Source organism: Onychostruthus taczanowskii, unplaced genomic scaffold (assembly GCF_017590055.1).
Source record: "Onychostruthus taczanowskii isolate IOZ18803 unplaced genomic scaffold, ASM1759005v1 scaffold89, whole genome shotgun sequence".
Taxonomy (NCBI): Eukaryota; Metazoa; Chordata; class Aves; order Passeriformes; family Passeridae; genus Onychostruthus; species Onychostruthus taczanowskii.
This window is the reverse complement of record NW_024506882.1, coordinates 1816747-1842584: the sequence shown is the minus strand read 5'-3', so window position 1 is coordinate 1842584 and position 25838 is coordinate 1816747. Positions and strand designations below refer to the sequence as shown.

The window sequence follows — 25838 nt, the reverse complement described above, 5'->3', positions numbered from 1 at the left end:
GCCAAAGCAGTGGAAATTGTGGCTTCTCTCTGTTTTATCCTTTGATGTTTTTATTGATTGGCTTCTTGAAAAAAAGGGTAGTTTATAAGCAAATGTACAGCAGTCCTGATTCCACAAAGAGTTAAAAAAAAAGATTTCAGTCTTCAGAATATTTTTTTAGTGGCATCATCAGTGTAGTGCTGGAAAGAGCTGATGGTGCAGTAATTACATAAATTATTTAACCTCTTTTCATGTGTTAGCTTTGACCTGGGTTAACTCTGGAGAAAATGGTCTGTAAGGAGAGGCAGAGTACCTGCCAGTGCTGTAAAATTGGCTCTGAATTATATTGCCAGATAGAAAAATCAGATTGATCCCTTCACTGAGTCAGAGACCCCCCTGACGTGGTCAGTGTTCCACCACTGTGACTTGGCAGGTGATGAGGAATTAATGGGATTTCTGTTGTTAGGTGAGATCACAGGGGCCTGGTGACCCAAACTGGTTTTTCCTCCCCTCAGAGGGGGATGTGGGTGTGTGAGGGATGCAGGTGATGGACACTGGATGGGAGTGATGAAGAGTTTCCTCACTGGGCACTGCTCAGCCCTGCACTCTGAGCTGCTCAGTTCTCCAGGCTGCCTAGAACTGCAATTCTAGATAATAACTCTATGCTAGAACTGGGGTTTTTTTTCTTTTTCTGGATCAAATTTTATTTAAATAGTGGTAGATGCCAATTTTTATCAGTTCCCTGGTTTTGTCCTGCCTTGCATGAGACAGGTAATGAGCATTTTACCAGAACCAGGTTCATGTTTTGGTGGTTTTTCCTTCCCTTTCCTTCTCCATGAGACAGGTAATGAGCATTTTTCCAGAACCAGGTTCATGTTTTGGTGGTTTTTCCTTCCCTTTCCTTCTCCATGAGACAGGTAATGAGCATTTTTCCAGAACCAGGCTCATGTTTTGATGGTTTTTCCCTTCTCTTCCCTTCCAGCTTGGACACCTCACTCTGGAGGACTACCAGATATGGAGTGTGAAGAGTGCTCTTGCCAATGAATTTTTAAATCTGCTTTTTCAGGTGCGTTTAGGGGAAATCTAAGGTTGTAATTTACAGTAATTAACTGCTGAGCTTTCTGCATGGCCACGAAGTGCAGCATCAGCATTTGTGTGCACAGGAGGGGATGTGGCTCTGCAGCTCTGGGCTGCCTTGGCAGAGTGATTCTCTCTTTGATTGTTGTTCTTGCAGTGCATGGAATGCCCAAAGCCTCATCTGTTCAAGAGAACCTGGTGCACTGCTCAGAAAATGACATTTCGACTGCATCAGCAATTATGGTTTCCATTAGACAAAGGCTGTGTTTGAAATGATTTTTGTGGCAAATCTTTGCCAAGAAAGTAACCCAGGGAATGAGAAAAAAAAATCTCTAATTCTTTCCTTTTTCATTTTACAACCAGTTTCCTTTCACATTTGCTGTTAAGGCCCTCTAAGGTACCTCTCATTGCTTCCTTAATGAAGCAGTCCTGGAAAGCTGGGATATCCTATCACTGTTCACTTGCAGAAGCTGAGGATTAAGTGTGTGCTGAATTGGGTTTTAATTGAGCTTGAATTGGATTTCTGTAAATCCTTGAAAGCCATATTTTAGCTCTGCCTCACTTTGTGCAGAAAATAACCCTAAAGAGTATTTTCATCCACTGCAGTTTGTTCCTTACCTGTTTTCCTTTGAGGTTGACACTTGGAGCTTGAATTATAATAATAATAATAATCCTAATTGGCCTGTGAGTACTTTATAAATTGCATTTTGAATGATACTTTCCCCAGAGCTTCAGGGTGACTGAATGAGTGAGAGTATCCTGAGGCCACCAGCTACACCACAGCTGGAAAGAATAACACCAGAAAGTTCTTCAAATTCATTTTATCTCTAATTACATCAAGTTTGCTGAAGTTGCAGCCTTCTCCAGAAGGGCTGTCTTTATTTTTGGCCTGTCTGGTATCAAATATCCCCTCATAACTAAGTATTGATGAACTAACAAATATCCCTGCAATCTTGACAAAGAATGAATGAAGATGTAATAAATCTGTCTTAATGCTGATTACACATCACCAGTGTTGCACATTGCTCATTGGAAGTCTCATTTACAATATTTTTTTCCTCCTGGCATAGCTGCTGTGTTTTCATTTTAGATTTTAATTTCAATTTTTTTTTTTTTATATAACTTTATCACGTAAAGCACAGGGCAGAGTCTGCCATTGATTTATCTGGGCATTTATTTGAGGTGTCATGTGCCTCATCTGCAGACAGGAAAGCCAAATATTCTGAGTGGAAAGCTTGTCAACAAATGGGTTTGTTTGCAGAGGGGTTGGTTTATCTGAAGGATCTCGTTTTAGCTACACAAATTTAAAAAGAAACACCAGACCCAGCTGTGTTGTGTGTGCTGGAAAATCTGTTGCTACCCCCTGGCTAATGGCCTTTGTTTCATTCAGAATGTAAAATGGTCTCTCTCACTGTAATATAAATTTAAATAAGACATCTTAGCAGTGATTAGAAATCTCCAGCTGAGATACAAATTGATAACCTCAAAAGAGACATAAGGAGAAGGCTGCAAATCATGGGGGGAGCAGCAAAACCATCTGGGAGGGTCCTGAGGAGCCCTTCCCTCCTCTCCTCCTCTCCAGCTCTACTGGGAAAGGAGTGAAGCAGGAGCCACCTGACACTGGTTTGTACTGGGAATAAAACCCTGCCCAGGAGATGGGGCCTTTCCTTCGAGTTCAGTTCAAAACTGAATTAAAAAAAGAGAAAGAAAAATAGCACCAGACATGCAGAGCATGCCCTGCACTTTGCAGAGTGGTTTTGGCTGTGGTTTGGGTTGGTTGCTCTGCTTTGAAGTTCTCCCTCAGCCTCTCCAGTGCTTGTTTCCCTCTCAGTCCCATCTAGAACCACTCATTCCCAGTTTTTTCTCTTTCAATTCCTTTTAACTTTTAGTTCATCCTCTTCCAACCGCTTGCACTCTCCCAGTTCCTCATTCCCTCTCCCCAGCACACCCAGACATCCTAATTTGTGTATCTGATCCACTGCTGTCCTGGGATCTGTCACAGCCTGAAAATAATGGAAACTGCTTTTCTATTATTATTATTATTAACCTCAGCATTTGTCTTGGGACATTTGAATTCTTGGTGCCTTTATCTTAACAGTGGGAACAAGGTGGGAATCTCACAGCTCAAAAGACTTTTTTATTAGTGACTTATTCAATTTTAAGTCATCTTGCTCCATTATAAAATGATAAAAGTCTCATCTGAGTTGTTTATGTGCTTTTTTTTGCCTTTTAATAAGAATTTGTTTAATTTTCCAGGTGTGTCACATCGTTTTGGGACTACGACCTGCCACCCCAGAGGAGGAGGGACAGATTATTAGGTGTGTGCTTTGCTCAAAGCTTAAATGGCTTTCAGATCCACCTTTGAGTATTTTCAAAAGATCTGGAAATTCCCTGTTTGAGCTAAAAATTCCCATTCTCTCTGTGCAGAGGCTGGTTGGAAAGAGAGAGCAGGTATGGCCTCCAGCCAGGGCACAACTGGTTTCTCATTGCTATGCCCTGGTGGCACCAGTGGAAAGAATATGTCAAATATGTAAGTAAAATAATAATAATAATCTATATTGAAGAAGTGTTTTCTTGCCTTTCTGAATGAGTTGATGGAAAAACCAGTGTGGAGGAAATGACTACTGAACCAATAATCTCAGAATTGAGCATCTCCTGTCTCTTGGTGGAAAATAATTGTTCTGCTGAATCATTGTTATGTGGGGAGCTTTGCACTGTAATGTCATTAAATTCTCATCTCTTTCATCATTCCTGCATCTTAAGATTATTTTTGAATAAAAACCATGCTCGCAGGAGCATTTGTTTCACATTTTCTGATCCATCTGATAATAAAGCTGCCCACTTTGGGTTTGACTTGGCTTGGGCCACAAAACACTCTGAATTTTCTGGACAAAGGAGGAAATTGCTATAATTTGCTTTAGAGGCAATGATAAAAAATAGCTTAATACCCAATCAAAGGAGTCCTACTAAAACTTTTTAGATGCAGGGTGCTCTTTAATACCCTTTAATTAAAATACTTAAGCTAAAGCACCACTGAATTGTACAAAATGCAGAATATTTAATAAAATGTAATTGGAGATAAATATTATTTGCAGGCTAAACAAGTGAAATAAACCTCTCAAAAGAGTTTTTGTACCCTCATAAGTAATCACATAAGTACTTGATTTGTTTTATAAAAACAAATAGCTGAAAGTACTCAGAAAACTGCAATGTGTGCATTAACTAACCTTGTAAAGACCATCATTCTTTGTGCACAATGAATTGCCAAATGAGGGTTGAGATGCCAGAATTGCCAGGTAATTTGATCCTTGCCCTGGTGTGAGTGCTCAGATGTGCACAGGATTTTATCCCTAATCCTTTGCATAAAGGCACAAGGCCATAACTCACTGCACTTCTCAAGCAAAAATCAAAAACCACCAGAATTTCTGTGAAAATGCTGCAGGTTTGAGGGGAAAAAAGTGATTTTTGTTGTTGTGCTTGCTGTTCTCATGTAATCATATGAACTTCAAGTCTTCAAATATTTGCAGTCTGTAATTATAGCTGTTTAAAACCAGGTATATTTTTATATATTTAGGTAGGGAAAATAATTTTGGAATTCTGGCTCTGTGCAGCATGGTTTATTTGATTGTTTTAACAATTTTGGGAGCTGATTTCTGCTGATTTTTTTTTTTTTGGGTACATATAGAAAGCATTTTTCCATCAGCAAATCTTGTGATGTGCAAAAGCAGTCACAGAACTGTGAATTTTTGGTGGCTGATTTGACTGACACATCTTTGATCTTGGCTCATAATTAACTTTTCTGTTGCTTCCCACCTCTAGGATGCAAACCCAGTTGTGATAGAGCCTTCATCTGTCTTGAGTGGAGGTAAGAATCCCCTGGTAGCTGCTGCAGCCAATACCCCAGAACAGGGAGAAGACAAAATGGGAGGTCTTAATGACTTCAGTGCACCAGAAGAAAAGTTTTCAGATAATATTTCCACTGCCTCAGAAGCCTCAGAGTCCACCAGCAGCAGTAAGCACCTTATTTCCTTGGAGGTTTAATGTAGAACAGCTTTTGGGAAAACTGCACACTGCATGGACCCCTCCAGCCAGGGACATAGCACAGCTTGGATTGCAGGGGTTTTAGGATTGTTTTTAGGAATTTTTTAGGAATTTTTTAGGATTTTCTAGTCTGTGCTGGCTAAACACAAATTCTTGTTTAACAGCAGTTCATCTGTTATGCTGGGATTAATTTCCAGAATTATTTTCAAGATTTTTTTTTGTCCTGTGGTTTATTTTCTAAGTGGATTTTTTCCCCTGCTTTCACATTAAGTTGTTTTAAGCTGGTTGATCCTGTACTCTGCCATGCAATGATAGTAAAAAGGGAAGAAACAGCAAAAAAACATGAGGAAAATCACAGTTGTACTTTTACAGGGCAGGTGATTTAAATTTGAATGAGTTTGTGCAGATCCTAAGAGCCATCTTTGTGAAAGAAGACATTTTAGTCCTGATTTTCAAGGAGTTCTTGTGAGAATTGGAGATGTTTTTTTCTTGTAAGGCAGCTGAAGGTTGCATCTGATATTTTAAAATCATAACTTCAGTTGAAGTTAGGTAAATTACTGTGATGTTTTGGGTATAGGGGTTGGGGGAAACAAAGGGTAGAGAGACAAAGGTTGGTTCTTTTTTTTTTAATTTTAATTGAAATTTCCATTTAGTTCTGCATGACCAAAGCAGCTTCTCTAAGAATAAAATCATTTGCCTTTTCAAGACAAAATAAACCAAGGCATTATTGGATTTACCTTCAGTTCTGTATGTGAGTTTTTAAGGAGTTTGATATTCAAACATCCAGATAACAAAATACCACATTAGCTCGTGCAAAGCTGGTTGGGTTGTTTCAGAGCTGTGTTAGTGTAATCATGAAATAAAATATAATATAAAATCATAAATCCCTTTCTGAATGATAACAGATTTATCCCTCTGGAGATGGAAGAGTTGCATGTTTCACTGCAGGAGGAAGGGCAGCAAACTTGATGTTTTTTTAAAACAAGGACACAAGAGTGTAACTCATTCCTTTGTGGTTCATGGGATCAGGAAGTGAATGATTTCTGTTTTTTCTCCTGCTTTGTGCTCAGATACTCTGTACCCTGGCACCCCAGGCTCTGAGGTGAGCTTTGCAAGGCAGCACAACACTTCAGACAATAACAACCAGTGTTTCCTCGGGTCCAATGGGAATGCTCTGCTGCAGCTGAACCCCCAGAAACCAGGAGCTATTGATAACCAGCCCCTGGTGACCCAGGAGCCAGTCAAGGTAAAGGCAGCCAAGGCATGGCCATAGAGGAAAAGCATATTTTAGCTCTCTTTTATCACAGATTTTTTATATTGGTTATTTCAGCTTAATTCTCAATCAATGCTGTTCTGTCATACAGCAAAACTGAGGTTTCTTACTCTTATTCTAAGAGGGGAAAATTGTGTTCTGCTTCTACAGCTACTCCTGTGTTTTGTGAGAAAAGAAACATTCAAAATATTCTTACAATTGGGAAGGTATTTATGAAAAGACAGCTTGCAGCATTAAATGTAAAATACTTTGATAATCAAACACTTCAGCATTTCCATCTAAATATGAATTGACTGCTGCTGCATAAGGAGATAGTAAAACAAAACTGATAGTTTTTGCAGTATGAGTGCAAATAGAACATGAAGCACAGACCTGCAGCATCAGTGCTGAGCAGAGGTGGGATTTTTCTGTTCACAGTTGTTGGAGTAGGTGACACAAGAGCAAAACACATGAATTTTATACTGCACAAGCTTTTACAGAACCAGTAAATAATGAGACTTGAACGTTAATTACTGTTACATTTAACTACCATCTCTCAGTGTGAAAAGCAGCTGCTAATTGTTACTTAGTCTTTCAATAATTAAAGAGTGTTCAGTGCTCATGAACTAAAATCATTGTGGCCATGTAGTCATTTCTCCACTTGAGATGTGACAAAACCCCTTTTTTTTTGTTTTAAAGGCTGCATCATTAACTATGGAGGGTGGAAGGTTGAAGAGATCCCCACAGCTGGTGGAAGGAAAGGACTATGTCATGGTGCCAGAACCAGTCTGGAGAGCACTTTACCACTGGTATGGAGCAAACCTGTCCTTGCCCAGGCCGGTGAGTTGTGATTTTAGACCTTTTCTAACAACCAGAATTTGTCCAGAGGTAACCTCTTGCAGTCATCTCCCACTTCATGCTGTGTCTGGAAGAGCAAACTGGGAAAAAGCAGCCTCCAGGCTGGCCCTGGCTGGAAAGCTGTGGCTGTTTAGCAGGGGCTCTGGCAGCAGGGCTTGCTAAAAAACACAAAACCAAACCTGAGGTCAGTTTAAAAGGCTTGGCATCAAAACTCTCATCTTTAAGACTGAGATACAGTTAAAAAGCTATCAAATGAAAAATGGGACACCTGCAGCTCTGAAAAGCTGTTCCTTCTCTCTGACAATTTTGTGAAGTGGGGGGAAGACAACAATTGCTCCTTCAGGTTCAGCATCACAAACACAACGTGCAGGGTTTGGGGAAGAGCTCAAAAGCAGCTGGCAGTAGGTGAGGCCAGGACTCTCCTCTGTCAGAATGGCTGCTCAGGAGCACTGGGAGCTGGAGCTGCAGGAGTCTGCTCACTTGGAAATGTTGGGAACTTTTTCTTCAATTTCTCTTAAGTGTATTTATTCCACAGAGTGGTTGGTTTGTTCTGTGTCAGGTAGTCCCTTGTAGGAGATGCTTTAAAAAAAAAGGATATGAGGGGTTTTTTGTGATGGTAGCAATAGATTTTTGGTGGTTGATGTCACAAACATTCAGTGTCACAGATGGGAGAGGATTATCTCTATATTTTTGACAATTTGGTCTGTTGGCTCTAGTGCAGACAGTTATTTTACAGGGAAAAATCACTGGCTTCTTACCTCCTCCCACACATTCTCCATGGAAACAAACACCTTTCATGATCCAGAAAAGGCCACATCACTTTATACACAGAGTAATGTGCTTTTTTTCCCCTCAGAAAATGTCATCACCATTGTTTTTGTTGTAGCTGAAGTTGAATACTGTGGCACTTCAGTGTGGTACGTTCCTTCTCACAGCTTGAGCCGTTTTCTTCTGCTTCACGTGGTCACAAAAAGACTGAACGTTCCTTCCATTTCTGGTTGTGTATTTGGACAGATCTAAGTGGCAAAATTCTTTGTAGAAAAAAGCTGCAAAATATATTTTGGGGTGATTTCAGATTTTCCTGTCAATGCAGCAAAATGCAACAAAAGTAGGTTGCAGCCTGTTTGTACAATATGAAGGCTTTAAGTCAATCCTGTGGTTCACAAAGTTCAAATCAAATGTCTTATCCTGCATTTGTCAGTTCTTTCAATAGCTGTGAAACTTTTATGTGGAAGTATTATACACCAAGTGGAATTAATGAGGTTCATTGTGGATTCACATATATTCCAGAATTATAAAAATATTCTTTCCATGGTGTGGTGCAGAGAGTGATGCTGCGCTAAATAAGGTGTTTGCTTTTGACAACCTGCAGCTAATAAGCTCCAAAAAGTGCTTAGGAATCAGGAAATTGTCATTCCTGGGGATATTTGCCTAAAACCTCACGAGAAGTTCGGATTTTTTGTCTCCTCATTAAAGAGTTTGGCTTTTTAATAATTTAATCACTTTTTAATGCTGGAATCACTCCGGTTCCTATTGCTATTCCCTCCACACTTGCAAGGTGAGTCTCTAAAATGTTCCTCACACGTTCTGCAGGTGATCAAGAACAGCAAGACCAACGTGCCAGAGCTGGAGCTGTTCCCTCGGTACCTGCTGTTCCTGCGGCAGCAGCCGGCCACGCGCACCCAGCAGTCCAACGTCTGGGTCAATATGGGTATGATGAGCCTCAGAATGTTCCCTCAGCATTTGCCCAGAGGTAACTTAAGAATGCAGCAAGAACCACCATCCCCTGTGCAGTTTCTAGGCCAGCCCAGGCTGGGGGAGCTTCCTGTGCTGTGCTGGTGCTCCAGCTCGATCGCCCTGCGGCACGACCGGCGCTCGGGAGCAGCCAGGGCTTCTCTGCTCCAGGGAAAAGGCAGCAGGGAGGGTTTGCAGGGCTCCCCTGCTCTCTGCTCCAGGGAAAAGGCAGCAGGGAGGGTTTGCAGGGCTCCCCTGCTCTCTGCTCCAGGGAAAAGGCAGCAGGGAGCACTGGCAGGGAAATCAGTTGATTCCCATGTTTATGGGTGAGTTGGGGGTTAGAAATGAGCACTGCAGAAGCTGAACTGATCAGGAGAGCCAGAGCTGGGCATTCCCATTTTGGGAGTTATTGCTATAGCCATGGAATAGATGCCCCTGTGCCTCTCTGATAGTGCAGTGGCACAATAAATTCAATTAATGCTCAGCCAACTGCTTCTGAGTTACTTGGGCAGCTGGGCTTTGATGCCCAAAATTATTTAATGCTCTTTAGAGAGCTATGAAGTGAATGGAATATGAAGACTATTATTTGATGTAGTTCAAAAAGACAATTAAATACAAAGTCTAAACACCCAGCTAAAATCTATTTGTCACAATTGTGGTGGTAATGCTCACCAAAAGATTGTCCAAGAGTAATCTTTAGGTTGTGGCTTCACATTTCAGCTGAGGTGTTGCAGGATTTGCCTCACACAAGAGGCTGGAAGGAAGCCCTGCATTCACATTTGGATGCACATTTGCATCCACAGTAACATGCCCAAAAATGGGCTCACCTGACTGCTGAAAACTCAATCCTTCAGCCTTGCTAGTGTCAGGATGTGGGTAAAACCCTGATGCAGATGCTCAGGTTTTCCCTGCCTTGGTAGGATCTCAAGCCTCTGTGTAGTCAGCAGCTGCCTGTGCCATCGAGCTGTGCTGCACAAACTGCCTCTGCCCAAATTCAGCTTTCCTGCCTGACCTAATCCAATGGAAACTGCTTTGTCTGGACATCCTAAAATGCCCAAATTCCAATGAACAGAATCTTCTCACGTGCCAAATTTGATCTTGATTTGGAATTACTTTGCACTGCACTAATTTGATTGTCCAATCTGTTATTAATCTTGTGGAGTTCTCAAATGTGCTTTCTTGCTGTAATCTTACAACTAATCCTCTGATCCCTAATCTCAGAAAATGTTTTCTTTTTAAAAAACTGAGTACTTTGCTTGGTACACTGAAGCCAGATTGATGCTTTGCTGATTCATAAGGTATCATTTACTCTCGTGTCAAATTGCATGTGATAATGTAATACTGCACCTTTTCATGTTGTACTGTTTATTTTATTGTTATTTTTAACAGTGAAAATAGAATTGTGTCACTCCTCAGGTTACTTAAGTATTGCAGTTGCCCACTTTGGGTTGGGCTGGATAATAAAAGCTTTTCATGTTTGTAAGCAGTGGGGAACTTCTGAATTTTAAACAAAAAAAAGCTCAAGAAGAAACCCCCTTTTTTAAAGTTGGTCTCATCTCTAGTGCAAATCTTTTATTTAAAGATGAGCTCCCATTAGAAAGAGCAACAATCTTGACCAATTAATTTGTTGTTGCAAGTGTGGGCTTGTTGAGAAATTTTGGTGGAATTCCCAGGTGTCTTCACAGAATGTTTTGAGGAATTTAGTTTTTAAGCAATTTAATTATTAAGAGTACTTCTGTTTTGAGCTGCCAGGCTGATTTCATGTGCCCAGATCATCATTCATCCCCACAGAAGAGCTGAAGCAAAGTCATGCTACTCCCAAAAATAGTCAAACTGATTTTTGTACCTTATATTTTAATTACAACATTCCCTCAAAAGGAAATCCAAATGAAATTTTGAAGTCCTTTATTTTGAAAATTCCCTTTGCCTCTCATACCTTGTCTTTGAGAGACAAAAAGAATTGTGAAAACTTCTAAAACTCCATTGATTTTTTTAATTTCCTATGAGAATCTCAGAGAAGCAATTTTCTAACAGGTTTTGCTAAGAAGGGAGGTATTTTATCTGCTTTGTGACAACAAATTCGTTGTCCCAAAGGGTCAATAACACCTGTCTTTCCACCTAACTCCTAAACACAAGCACTACAAGCGTGTAACACTTTTTGCAGAGAATCTATTCAGCGTATAATGAGTGCTCTGACCTCTGGGTAAATGCAGCCTCTTCTCCTGTTGTGTCGCTGTGAATGCAGGCAATGTCCCTTCCCCAAATGCTCCTTTGAAGAGGGTGCTGGCTTACACTGGCTGCTTCAGTCGCATGCAAACCATCAAAGAGATCCACGAGTACCTGTCCCAGAGGCTGCGCATAAAGGAGGAGGACATGCGCCTCTGGCTCTACAACAGCGAGGTAGCCCTGCTCCTTTGCCTTCCTTTTTTAGTTATGTTTTATTTTGTGTGTGTTTATGCCTCTCCAGAATCTATTCACTGCACATGCATAGAGAAATGAGAGTGCTTATAAAGATCCTTTACAGTTAAAGACGCTTGCTGTTTGTTTTTCAGAGGTTTTTGTGCTTTAATTCCCCTTTGAAGTGAGAGGATCCTCAGAGTGTTGTACATGTAGAACTCTAATTCTGTGATGTGTTTTCTTCTCCTGCCTAAAGATCCTTTACAGTTAAAGACTCTTGCTGTTTGTTTTTCAGAGGTTCTTGTGCTTTAATTCCCCTTTGAGGTGAAAGGATCCTGAGGGTGCAGAGGATCCTTTCAGTGCATGTAGAGGATCCTCAGTACATGTGCAGCTCTAATTCTGTCATGTGTTTTCTTCTCCTGCATAAAGATCCTTTACAGTTAAAGACTTTTGCTGTTTATTTTTCAGAGGTTTTTGTGTTTTAATTCCCCTTTGAAGTGAGAGGATCCTCAGAGTGTTGTACATGTAGAACTCTAATTCTGTGATATGTTTTCTTCTCCTGCATAAAGATCCTTTACAGTTAAAGACACTTGCTGTTTGTTTTTCAGAGGTTTTTGTGCTTTAATTCCCATTTGAGGTGGAAGGGTCTTCAGAGTGCAGAGGATCCTTACAGTACATGTAGAGGATCCTCAGTACATGTGCAGCTCTAATTCTCTGATGTGTTTTCTTCTCCTGCAGAACTATCTCACTTTGCTGGATGATGAAGATCATAGACTGGAATACCTTAAAATCCAAGATGAGCAGCATTTAGTAATAGAAGGTATAAAAAGTATAATTGACTATTCTTCTAAAAATAGAGGTTTGCAGAGGGAACCTGTGGGGAAGTGGTGGCAAAGCTGATTTAGGAAAGTTTGTACTTTGCCCCTGTTTTGATGTACATTTGGATCTTTTGTTGGTTTGCAACAACACAAAATAATAGTGGTGGCTCATGAATTGATTTGTTCAGAGCTGGTGGATCTTTATTGAGAATTAGAAGAAGCACTGAAAAATTTGCTATTCAACAGCAAAAGCAATCCCAAGGCTGTTTCCTAAAGATGTTACTGGTGTGGTTGGAGAGATGCCAGTGTTAGAATGAGTTCCAATAATGATTAGAAACATTGAAATGAAAACTAGCAAAAATAATAGCTAGAAGTAAGCACATTTCTAATCCCAAATATTAGAAAGTTTTAATTAAACCTCTTCAGCTGTGTAAGCTCTCTGGAGTAACAATTTTTAAAAGCCCCTTTTCATGTCCTTTTCTAGTTCGAAACAAAGACATGAGCTGGCCAGAAGAGATGTCTTTTATAGCAAACAGCAGTAAAATAGACAGACACAAAGGTGAGTCTTCCACAGAGTCACTGGATTAGGATGAGAAGAAAAATCCAAAAAACCAGTTGAAATGTTGAAACAATCCTTTTAAACACAAGTCCTGTTAACATTGGGTGGGGTCTTTCATGCTGCTTTGCTTGGCTTTTGTATTAACTTAAATCCTGGAAATGTGGGAGGGTGGGATTTTTTGTTTATTACCTTGGATTTTGTTAAAGCAAGGAATAATTAAGATTCTAACAAATGAACCCAGAATTTTCAGTACCATAATTACCTGTAAATATTCTGTATGGGTTGCTCTGCTGTCTGTGGTGGATCAAATCAACAAAATGCCTCAGTTTCTGTGAGACAGAGTTGAGAGAGCAGATATTTGAAACATCTGCTGCATCCATGTAGTTCATAATTGGGAGCAGGTTCCATTAAATTGGTTACTGTGAGAAGATGCTGCTACAACATTGTGAATTTTCTCATTTGCACAACTGCTACAATGATGGGGTTTTTTTTTTTGCTCAGTTCCTACTGAGAAGGGTGCTACAGGCCTGAGCAACCTGGGGAACACGTGCTTCATGAACTCCAGCATCCAGTGTGTCAGCAACACACAGCCCCTGACCCGTTACTTCATCTCAGGGAGGCATCTCTACGAGCTGAACAGGTAATTCCTGGGAGAGAACAGTGGCATTTTGGGTGCTGGAACATTTATTCAGGGCTGTCTGCTTCTGAAATTCAGTGGGAAGGGATGATTTAAATTCAGTGTTACCAGCTCTGCAGCAAATACTACATTAGAGGCTTGGAAATACAACCTCTTGTTGCTGGGAGCAGGAAGCTTTTCTGCTTCCTTCTTCATCTCCAGCCTTGAGCTGTGGTTACATTTGAGTCTGGTATTAATTCCTTTGTGATTTCTAGGACAAATCCCATAGGAATGAAAGGACACATGGCCAAGTGCTATGGGGATTTGGTGCAGGAGCTGTGGAGTGGCACCCAGAAGAACATAGCTCCCTTAAAGCTGAGGGTGAGTTATTCTGGGCTGGAAAACAAGATTTCTTGGGAAAGCAGAAATTCAGTGCACTTTTTTCTGCTGTTACCTGTATTGTAGCAGTTTGGAGACTCAGAGTTTTCCCTAGAAGGAGCCAGTGTTCATCAGACCTGGTGGGATTTGTGGTTGTAAGGCCAAAGGAGTTATGTGGTATAACACAAGTTGTGCCATAAGAAGTGGCTTTTGTGCCCTTTTTAGATTCAAAAGGTGATGCATTTACCTGTAAATGAGCTTTTGTTCTGAAAGCAAAGGGTCTCCCTTCAGCTCATGGCAATTTAATTTGTGTTCCTTGAGAGGACATCTCATCTACAGTATTTTGATTTATTTTTACATGATATTAAATAAGTTCCTGCTGGTTGTTTTGTTGTTTTTGTTTTTTTTTTTATAGTGGACAATAGCAAAATATGCTCCAAGATTTAATGGCTTTCAACAGCAAGACTCACAGGAACTTCTGGCTTTTCTCCTGGATGGGCTCCACGAGGACTTGAACAGAGTTCATGACAAGCCATATGTGGAGCTGAAGGACAGTGATGGCCGGCCAGACTGGGAGGTGGCAGCAGAGGTAGAGCTTCACATCTTTGTGTTTTCTCTTTTCCTTACAGTACTGAGCTGAGAAATCGTTGGTGAGGCTGCCTTTGGCAACGTTTTGGGATTCTAGCACATTTTGGAACTTGTCAGAGCTGTGATTTACAGAGATAGTTTCATCTTTGAGCTGAAAATCAATTTTAATTGTTGGAATAAAATGATGATGATGACACTTGACAACAATTTTGAACAACTCAAAATTAGGGAGTATCAAAATATTTCAAGATGCCTGATGATCCCTTCAGAAATTTTAAATTGTGTCATACCTTGATTATTGTGTTGAGAACTTCACTTGTGCTGTGACTAAATAGTTCCTATATATTAAAAATACATATTGTGTAATATTGTGGAAATACTTTGACTCCCATAAGCCAGTGAAACTTTGGAGACCAATGAAGTAGTCTCCAGTTTCTAACTTGGTATTATATTTTTTGTGCTTCATTTCAGGCCTGGGAAAACCACCTGAGAAGAAACAGATCCATTGTTGTAGATTTATTTCATGGGCAGCTGAAGTCACAAGTGAAATGTAAAACTTGTGGGCATATAAGTGTTAGGTTTGACCCTTTTAATTTTTTATCCTTGCCTTTGCCAATGGACAGCTACATGCACCTAGAAATTACAGGTGAGTGGTGTAAATGTGCCATTCCTCAAATAAAATCTGTATGAGTGGAACAGCTGTAAAACATCAAATTTTGTTTGTGTTATTTAGAATAATACAGGCATTTTAATATAAGAGTGCAAGAATTTTCATTGGAACACAGTTAAACCAAGATAAAACCTTTAGAAACAGAAAAGGATGACCCATTTTTAGTCTTGATTGAGTGATTTAATACAAAAACTTTTTAAAATGGAGATTTTGAGAACTTTCCTTCTGTTCCCTCTCTTGTGGAGGTTGTCCTAAATCTGCCCAGAGGAAAAACAGGGGCTGGGGAGAAAATACCCTATAGGTCATTAGCTGTGCTCTGAAGGAGCTGTGGATTGCTGGAAAAAGGGCAAAAGGAAAAGATGATAAAAAAGTGAAACAAATTTTGAAACCATTTTCTACTGCCTATGCAGCAAGAGATTTCCTGACACTGTGACATCGCCTGCAGACCTTAAAAATTGACTGGGAAAATGAAATAAATCATCTGTTCAAGTTGGGGAAAAAATTATTTTCCAATAAGTGGGGAGCTGTAATGTATTATTGTCATTAAAACCTGCCTGGGTTGCTGACCAGGGTGTTTCTTTTCCCCTTTAAAGTAATTAAATTAGATGGTACCACTCCTGTTCGATATGGGCTGAGATTGAACATGGATGAGAAGTACACAGGCTTGAAAAAACAGCTGAGTGAGCTCTGTGGCCTCAAACCAGAGCAGATTCTGCTTGCAGAGGTGCACAGCTCCAATATAAAGGTAAAAAGAAAAAAAGATTAATTATTGCTGCAACATGCTTTGGGTGGTTTTGTTGCTTCTTTGTTATTTTTAACATTTAAACTTTGCTTGCAAGAGCTGTGAAATAATTTAGCTAAAAGTATGGTAAAAAATCAGCTTAGTTATGGCTCTATATGAACTTTTATTTCGTTCTTAAACAGTAATATGGCTTACTGTAAATAGATTTAAATTGATTGCTAATTATATTTTTAGGGGAAAAAATCATCTTGAGGTAATAAATGTCAGGTTAAGGTGCTGTGATGAGTCTAAACACTGTCAAGACATCAGGACCATAAGTAATGACTGGCTTACAGCGTGTGTGGAGATTTCCAGGGGGATTTTTTTTGCTGTAGATTAAAAGTGCTTGAAATGAGATGCTCTGGGTGTGATTGGATAACTGATAACTCCTGCAGAGGGCTTGGGTTCTTTATTCTTCTGGAAAGGTGTGAGGAGGCAGATGGGCGGGAGGGAGGAGCTGATAAATGCAGCTTGCAGAAGAACAGAACACATTTTGGTCCCAGATGAAGGTATCCAAGTGCCTGAGCTGCTTTCCCTCTCTCCTGAAGAATTTCCCTCAGGACAACCAGAAGGTGCGGCTGTCCGTGAGCGGCTTCCTGTGTGCGTTTGAGATCCCCATCCCAGGCTCCCCCACGTCAGCATCCAGCCCCGTGCAGACAGGTGAGACAAAACTGCTTTTCTGCTCGTTTAAACTGCTCTCTGTTGAGCTCAGGACTGAAGTTTGTCCCTGAGTGAGGATTACAGAAAGGACACGTGGGGGTTGTGCTCGGTGTCCACACGGAATGGAAAGGATAAAAACCCTGATCAGCTGTGGGTAATTAATAATTTATTTGCCTGCAGAGACATCCACTGGGCCATCAGCCAACGGAGCCCCCACCATCCTGATGAACGGGGACGTGCCCAAGCCAAGCCTCATTCCCAATGGGATGCCAAACACTGTGGTGCCGTGTGGGACGGAGCGCAGCCCGCCCAGCTGGACCCTCAACGGCCACGTGCCCTCGCTGTGTGACAGCCCCTGCACAGGCTACATCATTGCAGTGCACAGGAAGATGGTCAGTGGCCTTGCACACTTGGGAAGAAATTTGAAAAAAGCAGATTTTTTTTAATGTCCACGTGATAATTGTGCAGGTTTATGTGTGATGTGGTCAGATAACCTCGCCATCGTATCATAAAATAGAAACGTGTTTCAAGTCAGTGATCAAAATTGACAGTGTTTAATATTGGAATTAGAGTAATTTTAATACAATTATCGATTAATTTTAGTTGCCAAGGTCTGAGATAAGTCACAAGGCCAGCAATCCAGGGGATTACTGTACTGTGAGTTAATGCACCTTCACATCTGACTCCTCCTTTTGCTTCCACAGATGAGGACAGAGCTGTATTTCCTCTCATCTCAGAAGAATCGGCCCAGTCTCTTTGGAATGCCACTGATTGTCCCCTGCACAGTTCACACACGCAAAAGGGACCTCTATGATGCTGTGTGGATCCAGGTTTCCAGGCTGGCCAGCCCCCTCCCTCCTCAGGAAGCCAGTAACCATGCCCAGGACTGGTGAGTTGGGCACCTCAGCCTTGCATCTGAGTTACAGTACAGTGCCTTACACTTACTTGCAAGATTTAAAATTGTGTTCATTTGGTTTCTCACAATAATGGCAGTAAATAAAATTAAATTCTTTTTAGTACAGTTAAATGTAGCTGCACTTAAATGTTGGCTTCATTCTTATCCAGTGATTGATAATTATTTATATCTGATGAGTTCAAGCCGTGGAAAGGCAGCTTTTAATATTAAATTGTAACCCAAATTATCATTTTGAGGGTTTTCTTTAAGTAATCATAACAAGCCCAGTGAAGGGAGGTAATTGCTGTGAGAGTGCTGCTGTTTGATGTTGTGTTCTCCTCTGTTTCAGTGATGACAGCATGGGGTATCAGTACCCCTTCACCCTCAGGGTAGTTCAGAAGGATGGAAATTCTTGTGCTTGGTGTCCATGGTACAGGTAAATTGTCCTTTTTTCCATTTACAGCAGGGAATCACTCCAGCAGAAAGGTAATTTATGGTAATGGGTCTGTGGTACATTTCAGACTTCAGAGCTAATATCAAACAATAAGAATCTGGAATGTAATTTCACCAGAACTCTCTCCAGGCAGACTTGCACTGCAGCACCACTTTTATGACTTGCAGAGCTGAAAGTTCTGTTGTCACAGAAACTTTAAATTAGGAGACAGAAATGAGATTATCCAAAACCTGTTAACCCCTTACAACATTCTGTGTCTGTGTGCAGCCTTGGATGTCTACAGACTTGCATGGTTTGGGGGGATTCACACAAACTCAAATTTTTAGATGTAATCCATCTACCCCTGTGAGTTCCTTACCATTTGAAGGATAAGATCTAAAATGGGCAGTGAGAAACTCACCCTGGAAGAGTGCTTGGAATTTCCCATAAACAAAGACTTGCTAATGAAAATTCCAGACCCTTGCTGGAAGGTATTCAGGCCACACACTAATTTTTTAAAAAGTGTTTTATAGCTCTTAGAACGAGTTATCATGGTGAAAATAACTTGTGGAGACAGAGCAGTGGAGTTTTTGGGATTGTAGCTGGGTTTGATCAGCACTGGATCATAATGGAATGGAAAGGATTTCAAAGATCATCCCATCCCAACCTCCTTCCATGGGCAGGGACACCTTCCAGTGGATCATGTGCAGGCAGATGGTGGAGCTCACCCAGCTGCTTCCCCTTCTCACTCTGGTAAAGTTTTGCATTAAAAACACAAATAACCCCGAGCATTGCTGCATAAAAATGTCTCACACTGGAGGCGAGGCCTGCAGCTTGGAGGGTGCAAGGAGCCAAAACAAGGAGCAGAACTGAAGGAATGCAGAAGTGATTGGACCCTGCACTGACCACACCCAATCTTTGTGATTCAGGTTCTGTCGTGGCTGCAAGATTGAGTGCACAGAGGACAGGGCCTGCGTGGGCAATGCCTACATTGCTGTGGACTGGGACCCCACCGCGCTGCACCTGCGCTACCAGACCTCGCAGGAACGGGTAAAATCCCAGCAGGAACCCTTGGTTCTCTGGGAGCACCTCTGAAACATCACCCACTGCTGCCTTTTTAGTTGTGTGATGCTGCTTTTGTCCCTTTTCTGTTAAACCAAAGGCAGCAGTCGTGGGGCAGTGTATTCTGGATAAATCGATGTCTTGATGCTAGGCCTCTTATGTGGTCTAATGGTGTGGAAGGGAAGCTTTTAAAGAACCACAGCAGTGCATTTGCTGTCTGTTGTGAATTGCTTTTAAGCTAGTCAAGATATATAGTCATATATTACATAATACATTACAAAATATCTTAATTTGATAAATTTTCTGTATCTATAAACAGTTATGCGTGTGAGTAAACCTATTTCCTCATTAAGCCAACAAAACACATCTCAAGGTGAGCCTGTAGCTGGGTGAATCTGGAATAACTGTTCCAATTTGTGAGTTTTATCTATAAAGTTGTGCTTTATGGATAATTTATGAGCAGAGCCCAAGTTAAGAACAGTGAATTATTTTTATCTGCCTCTTCATAACTCAAATGAAATTCCTGCTGAAACTTACCGCATCTCGTTATTATCTCTAATTCTGAGCAACCCAGGGAAGTTATTTGTGGTGCTGTGAGGAGAGCCCTCCTCTGAGCAGTGTGTTGTTACATTTCCAAGTCAGAGACAGTTTTCTCTCCTTTTCAGATCGTGGAAGAACACGAAAGTGTTGAACAAAGCCGCCGAGCCCAGGCAGAGCCCATCAACCTGGACAGCTGCCTGAGAGCCTTCACCAGCGAGGAGGAGCTGGGGGAGGATGAGATGTACTACTGCTCCAAGTGCAAGACCCACTGTCTGGCCACCAAAAAACTGGATCTGTGGAGACTTCCCCCTATTTTGGTAGGGTCTTGTGTCATTTTCCTCCTCAGCAGCAAACCCAAAGCACGTTGTTCCCAAATCTGCCAAGCTGCCTTGCTCTAAATAAATGATTTGCTTTGTTCACACTCTGAGGTGGGGCACTGACTGAGTTTGCAGGCAAATAAAGCAAACCTCAACTCCTTTAGAATGTTTTTAGCTGCTGCCTTGCAGGAAATGGTGGTGGTTTGTGCTCAGTGTCAGCTGCTCTGACACAGCTCATGCTCAGATGGTGACAAGATCTCTTCTCTGGTTGTGGAACACCTGCAGTTCTTATTTTTCACATTTGGTAGCTTATTCAAAACAGACAGTGCTGATCACTGAATTGAAGCAACCTTTGCCATCTTTCCACATGACAATATTAGTTTCCTATTTTACCAGCTCAATCCCAAAATCCAGACTGTCACACAGAGCATTATTTTACTAGCATAGAATAAAACGTGTATGTTTTGGGAAAAACTCTCTTTGAACAGTGAAATTACTCACTGGGCTGTCATTGCCCCCCTTTAATTATTTTCTTTACTATCTTTCCCCTTAGATCATTCACCTGAAAAGATTTCAGTTCGTTAACGGCCGCTGGATAAAATCTCAGAAAATTGTTAAATTTCCCAGAGAAAACTTTGACCCAAGTGCCTTTTTGGTACAAAGGGATCCGAGTCATTTCCAAAGGAAGCAGCTCACCCTGCAGATTGAGAGCCTTCCTGAAGCACGGCCTGGCCAAGGGGACACCAGGAAAGCAGAAGTGCAGATCAGTGGCACAGCAGGAGAAGGGGACACACTGAACAGGAGTCCATCCTCCCTAAACACTACTGTCCTCAATAATGTCAAAGGTAGGGAATGGCTGGGGAAAATTCCACTCAGTGCTGGTGTTTGGAGGGGAAAAATGTAATGTACAAAATTTTAATGTTTGGGGTTCTTTTTGCCAAAGCACTACGCTTGGAAACATTCCTCAGTGAAGCTTTAGCATAAAAATAAATTTAAGAAGTTGCTCAGTGACAACAGATCTTGGTACTTGTGTAAGTGGGCTGGAATTAGTGGGGCATGTGCTTCTGCATAAAATAATTAAATTTCAGGTTTTAGGTGTCTGGATGTGTGTGCACAAAGATGGAGTTTTATTTCCATATATTACTCATGAGCTGCAGTGAAACAATGGGGTTTAATGTTTGGTGATTCAAAAAAATAATTTCAAAAAGAAAACCAGACTGTGTTTGTACTCATCTCAGTAATCTCTGTGCTTTCTGTCCTAGCATCTCCATCCTTGGGGAGGAAAAGTGGAACCAGCTGCCCCTCAAGTAAAAACAGCAGCCCCAACAGCAGCCCAAGGACTTTGGGGAGAGGCAAAGGGCGCCTGCGGCTGCCCCAGCTGGGGAAAAACAAACTGTCCAGCAGCAAGGAAAACCTGGCTGCAAACAGGGAGAACGGTGCTGAGCACGAGCAGGGGGATGCTCTGACTAAAGGACAGGCTTTGGGGGGCAGCCAGAGCGAGCTGTACCCCGGGCAGGACAGCGAGGGGGCCCTGGCCAACGGGTACCTGTGGGAGCAGAGCTCGCTCAGCAACGGGCAGGGCGAGAACCACAGCGAGGACGACACCGCCGACGACCAAAGAGACAGAGACGACGTCTGGGTCAACCCCATCTACAACCTATATGCAATCTCGGTAGGTGGCTGCTCCTCTGCCACAGGTGCCTCCTTGGCACACTGCTTTATGCCTTCGTTGGGTTTGTGCCAGCACAGGGATCTGTAGGGAAGGAGGGTAAAAGTCAGCACCATAAATTCGCTGTAAAACTGGGGATGAATTATGTGTCTGCGTGTGTGTGTAAAGATAGTCAGCTCCAGCTGTCTAGATTGTTGTGGTGACTCATTCACAGATAATGAACTTGGGAATCATTTATTGCATGTTTGATCCAGGATTTGTTTTCTTCTTCGTTTTCCTCAGTGCCATTCAGGAATTATGGGAGGGGGTCATTACGTCACTTATGCCAAAAACCCGAACAACAAGTGGTACTGCTACAACGACAGCAGCTGCAAGGTAAAGCACTTCTTCTCCTCATTATTTCATATCATTATTCTAATTATTTCAAATAATTTTTGCCTCGGTTACCCAGAGCTGAAGAAATTAAGAATCGAAAATTCTAGCTAAAGAAATTTTAGAATCACAGAATGGTTTGGGTTGAAGGAACCTTAAAGTTCATCCCATTCCACTCCTCTGCCATGGGCAGGGACACTTTCCACTAGCTCAAACATTTGTGGAGAGCTGCTGTTTGAAATCAGGAGCATCTCCAAAGCTGCAGCAGATAAATATTAAAATTACTATCTGAAATTGTGTGTGAGGTTTTTTCCAAGGTAACATCTGTTCATCAGCTGCTCCCACAGTGAAGGGAAGATGCTTATTTTGTACAAAGATGGAAAAATGACTAAGAATGGAAAGCCAGGAATACATTTCCATGATGGCAGCAGTTTGTATTCAATTGGTGAATAACTCAGCTCTGACACTTCTAAGTATTTGCATTCATCACTATAAAATTGTCAGAGTTCCCAAGTAATTCATGGAGCGAGATAACAAAGAGGGGAGACAGACAACAGGATTCCTTATGTTGCACCCGGTTAAAAATACACATTTTGGGGCAGCAGTGTGTGTTTGAAGTGCAGCATTATCCCATGGGGTTTTTCTGGGTGTTTTCCCTGTGTCAGGAGTTGCACCCGGATGAGATCGACACGGACTCTGCCTACATTCTGTTCTACGAGCAGCAGGGGGTGGACTATGCCCAGTTCCTGCCCAAGATCGATGGCAAGAAGATGGCAGACACGAGCAGCATGGACGAGGACTTCGAGTCCGACTACAAGAAGTACTGCGTGCTGCAGTGAGCCTGAGCTCCTCAGGCTGGGGGAGAAACCCTGGGATGTGCCCCTGGGCAGGCCCTGACTGAGACAGAGAACAGCTTGTGGTTGTCGTTGTCCCCTGTGAGCTGAAAGCACAAAAAGAGCCCCTGGTTTAAGCAGTTAATATCCAGTAGTATTGTTTTGTTCTGTTTTCTCACTACATGCTCGAAACGTTTCTGATGTTGGACATCTGAGACTGCCACTGGCCTTTAAATCCAATGGTTTGAGAAAAGCCAACTAGGACCAAATAAAGAGCTAAATTAAACATCCAAATAAGAGCTAAACAGAGTAGTGTAGAGTTTACCAACTGTTCTAACACCCCCCGAGGCTCTCGTTAGGTTTAAGGTAACGGGGAAAAACAATTTATAGTGTTGTCTTTGGACAACATGATATTGCTACCTCCTTTTTCCTGCAGTTTTATTGCATTTTACTGGCAAAACAGGGAAGGCAAGAGAAGGAAAAGTGCATAAATGGAAACAAATTATTGTCATGGGGAAGAGAAGTTTCCAGTTTTGCCACCACTAATGTGTGTCAGTTGCTTTCTTTCTGTATGTTGGGAGCACAACCAAATCATCATTTGAGAAGAGATTAATTTCTACACTTGAATGGTTTATTATACTTGTGTTTTCTCCACGTGTTGGCTGTGCAGATCAACATGTTTCAGGAATGGCTTTTCTGCCTGAAGAGTGCTGGCTCAAACTTTTTTGAGCTGCCTCAAGAAGAAACTTCAGGTTGGAGAGAGTAGTTGTGATTACACTCACGGTGTCTTAAAATGTGCACATTGCACAAAAAGTTCCCAGCTTTTGGAAGGAGAGATGCTTGAGCTTATGTTTTATGACTGGTGTTGCTTTTGAAATTTGCACTTTTGAAAATGCATCTGATTCAACTGAAACCCACTGTTTGTTTGGTTTTGTTGTTGTTGTTGTTGTAAGGGCTCTGGAGTGAATGGCTGTGAGTATCCACTGTGTATTTCAAAGGAAGAAGCTGTGGCTGTCAGGTAGCTGTCGTAGCATTCATGGATGGAGGTTGTTTTTTTTTTTTAAATTGGTTTCCTAACTCAGTTTCTTGTTTTCAAAGTTTGGTTGCCTTTTCAAATGATCTTCTTTTTGTTTGTTTGTTACACCAGGTTATGCAAATACTTGCAATTAAACCAGACTTGCTTTCCATGCCCTTGCAACGTGCTCTGTAATTCAAGGGGCTTCTTGCATGAAGGGAAGTGTGACTGAGTCTTAGCAGAGACTGGAAAAAAAGAGGGTTGTTTTTTTTTATTTGAGCAGGCATTTCTTTAAACATTTTCAGTGTTAAATTGTTTGCATATCTGAATGAAGATAAAAATTTTCACTCTTTTGGCCTTTTGTTCTTCAGCTGAGCTTAAGCAGCTTATTAATTTTGTCACATCATCTTCCCAGTTCTCTATATTTTTGTACCTTCACTAACAAAACTGTTACTCACGTGGTTCTCTGCAATTAATGTTTGGATTCATTTTGGGGTGTTTGACAAGAATGCCAGACCTTCAGCAGTTTATCATTCCCAGGAGGATCTGGGGTTTATCCATTGAAGAAATGATATCAGCTGGTCTGGCTGTCTGCTCAGGCAGAGCCCTCCCAGCCTTTGGAGGTTGTGCCTCTTTGGGGACAGCAGATCTGTTCCAGAATGAGTCTTGTCTTACCTGTCAGGTGTTGCTCCTTATCCTCTGTGATCTTTTATCTTTAAAGTGGTCTGAACATTGAGCCTAAAGAAAAGCAGACATGACTAGTGAATTTCTAGGTTAGAAGCTTTTTCAACACCCACTTGTCTACTCCTCCCTCCGCAAACTCCATGAAAAGTGAAAAATTTTCAACTGATTTACTTTAAAATGTTTTATTTAAGCAGGTAGCACAATCTACTAATGTTATTTGATCTTCTGTGTTTGTTACATTGGTTGTAATTAATTTTTTAAATTAAATTAATTCAATAATTAGTAGTAAATTTATTAAGTTAACTATTAACTACATTCACTTTGTAAATTATTGTATAAAACTTATTGACAATGCACTGACTTTAGAAAGATGTTAATGTACATAAATGCCTTGTAAATAAAATAGTGTTGATGTACTGGAATATGAGCTGTATTAAAACAAAGGTATTGGTAATTGTATATGGAGTGAACCTGTTTATCTGTAACTATATTATTCAAACAAATTAAATACTGTGGATGCAGATGAAGTGTCACTTCTTGTCAGATAATTTTTAATAACTGTTTTCCTGCTTTGAAGTATCTGTGCTGCTTCTATGAAGCTTAAATGCCTTTGTCAATCCAAAAGCTGAAGCACGGGCGTGCATCCAACAATTCTTTGCAGCTTCTTCATTGTTTACAAAAGGTAAGTTGGGTATTTTGCTGATGATAATAACACTTATTACCTGAAAACAATCCATGTCAGCAGTGAAGTGATCCCTCAGGTACAGGAAGGCTTTGCTCTGGTGTCTTTGGACAGGATCTGCAGGTACCTGATGTGCAGCCAGGGCTGTGTGGCTGGGACTGCAGACAGTGCTGGACACTTCCCTGGGCAGACAGGGATGGGAGAGCCCTGCTCACTCTCAGCCTTGCTTTTTTCCAAGCAGGAAGTGGATCTGGTTGAGTTGGCAACCAGACCAAAGTCTGCACAGAGCTGATGTCAGGAGCACTCATCACCTGGGTTCTTTAGCTGGAAATGAACCATTGTTCTTTTTTTACAGCCCTCGAAGATGCTCAGTGGATATTTATCCAAGGATTAGCACGCACCAGTATCCCCAGAGTGTCTCTGGAAGTGAAGCCATCTGTGGCTAGGATGGGAGTGTTGGTGCAGCACTGGGTGGTGACACTTTCCTGGTGATCTACTCTCAGAGAATTGGTCATTCTTACTGGGTGTGGTCACCCCATGGCCTCACTGGGGTCACTTGGGCATTTTCAAGGTTGAAAATTTCATTTCAATATAAAGAATATGGACTACAGTAGTTCCTGTCATGAATTTCCCTGTGTTACTTTGAGGTTATTGGAAGGGGAATTTAAAAGGATGAAAAACTCTTAATTACTGAGGATGTTCATACAGGCTGCTGTCAGTGGTAAAGCTTTTATTGATTTCATGCAGCAGGGGACATTGAAGAGATGAGGGTCTCACATCCCTGCCCAGCCTGCAGCCACAGGCTGCTGCTGAATCCCTTCGACTTCCCCCATCAGAGCTGTGCAGGTCCCACAGGAGGGCTCAGAACTGAGCAGAGCCCCTTTTGTGAGGTGGGAGCAGTGGGAAACGGGCTCTGCTGGGGCTGTCC

General features: G+C 41.5%; 1 protein-coding gene across 4 annotated transcripts in view; it reads left to right on the top strand.

The window, feature by feature from the left end:
• USP32 (ubiquitin specific peptidase 32) overlaps positions 1–24749 on the top strand; it is a 62379-nt gene extending 37630 nt beyond the window's left edge. For 2 of the 4 annotated variants that reach the window (XM_041425247.1, XM_041425250.1), the window contains 25 exons: positions 962–1045; positions 3313–3374; positions 3484–3586; positions 4876–5068; positions 6168–6343; positions 7049–7189; positions 8801–8960; positions 11187–11341; positions 12077–12158; positions 12641–12715; positions 13217–13355; positions 13607–13712; positions 14125–14298; positions 14769–14943; positions 15561–15712; positions 16297–16408; positions 16589–16800; positions 17113–17297; positions 17653–17739; positions 18666–18786; positions 19464–19655; positions 20209–20500; positions 20918–21327; positions 21607–21699; positions 22362–24749. In XM_041425247.1, coding sequence (XP_041281181.1) covers positions 962–1045; positions 3313–3374; positions 3484–3586; positions 4876–5068; positions 6168–6343; positions 7049–7189; positions 8801–8960; positions 11187–11341; positions 12077–12158; positions 12641–12715; positions 13217–13355; positions 13607–13712; positions 14125–14298; positions 14769–14943; positions 15561–15712; positions 16297–16408; positions 16589–16800; positions 17113–17297; positions 17653–17739; positions 18666–18786; positions 19464–19655; positions 20209–20500; positions 20918–21327; positions 21607–21699; positions 22362–22535 — 3855 coding nt within the window. In that variant the 3' untranslated portion in view covers positions 22536–24749. The remainder of the gene's footprint in view (positions 1–961; positions 1046–3312; positions 3375–3483; positions 3587–4875; positions 5069–6167; positions 6344–7048; positions 7190–8800; positions 8961–11186; positions 11342–12076; positions 12159–12640; positions 12716–13216; positions 13356–13606; positions 13713–14124; positions 14299–14768; positions 14944–15560; positions 15713–16296; positions 16409–16588; positions 16801–17112; positions 17298–17652; positions 17740–18665; positions 18787–19463; positions 19656–20208; positions 20501–20917; positions 21328–21606; positions 21700–22361) is intronic. The other 2 variants (XM_041425249.1, XM_041425248.1) reach the window with 2 other exon arrangements.
• The last annotated feature ends 1089 nt before the right edge of the window (positions 24750–25838 follow it).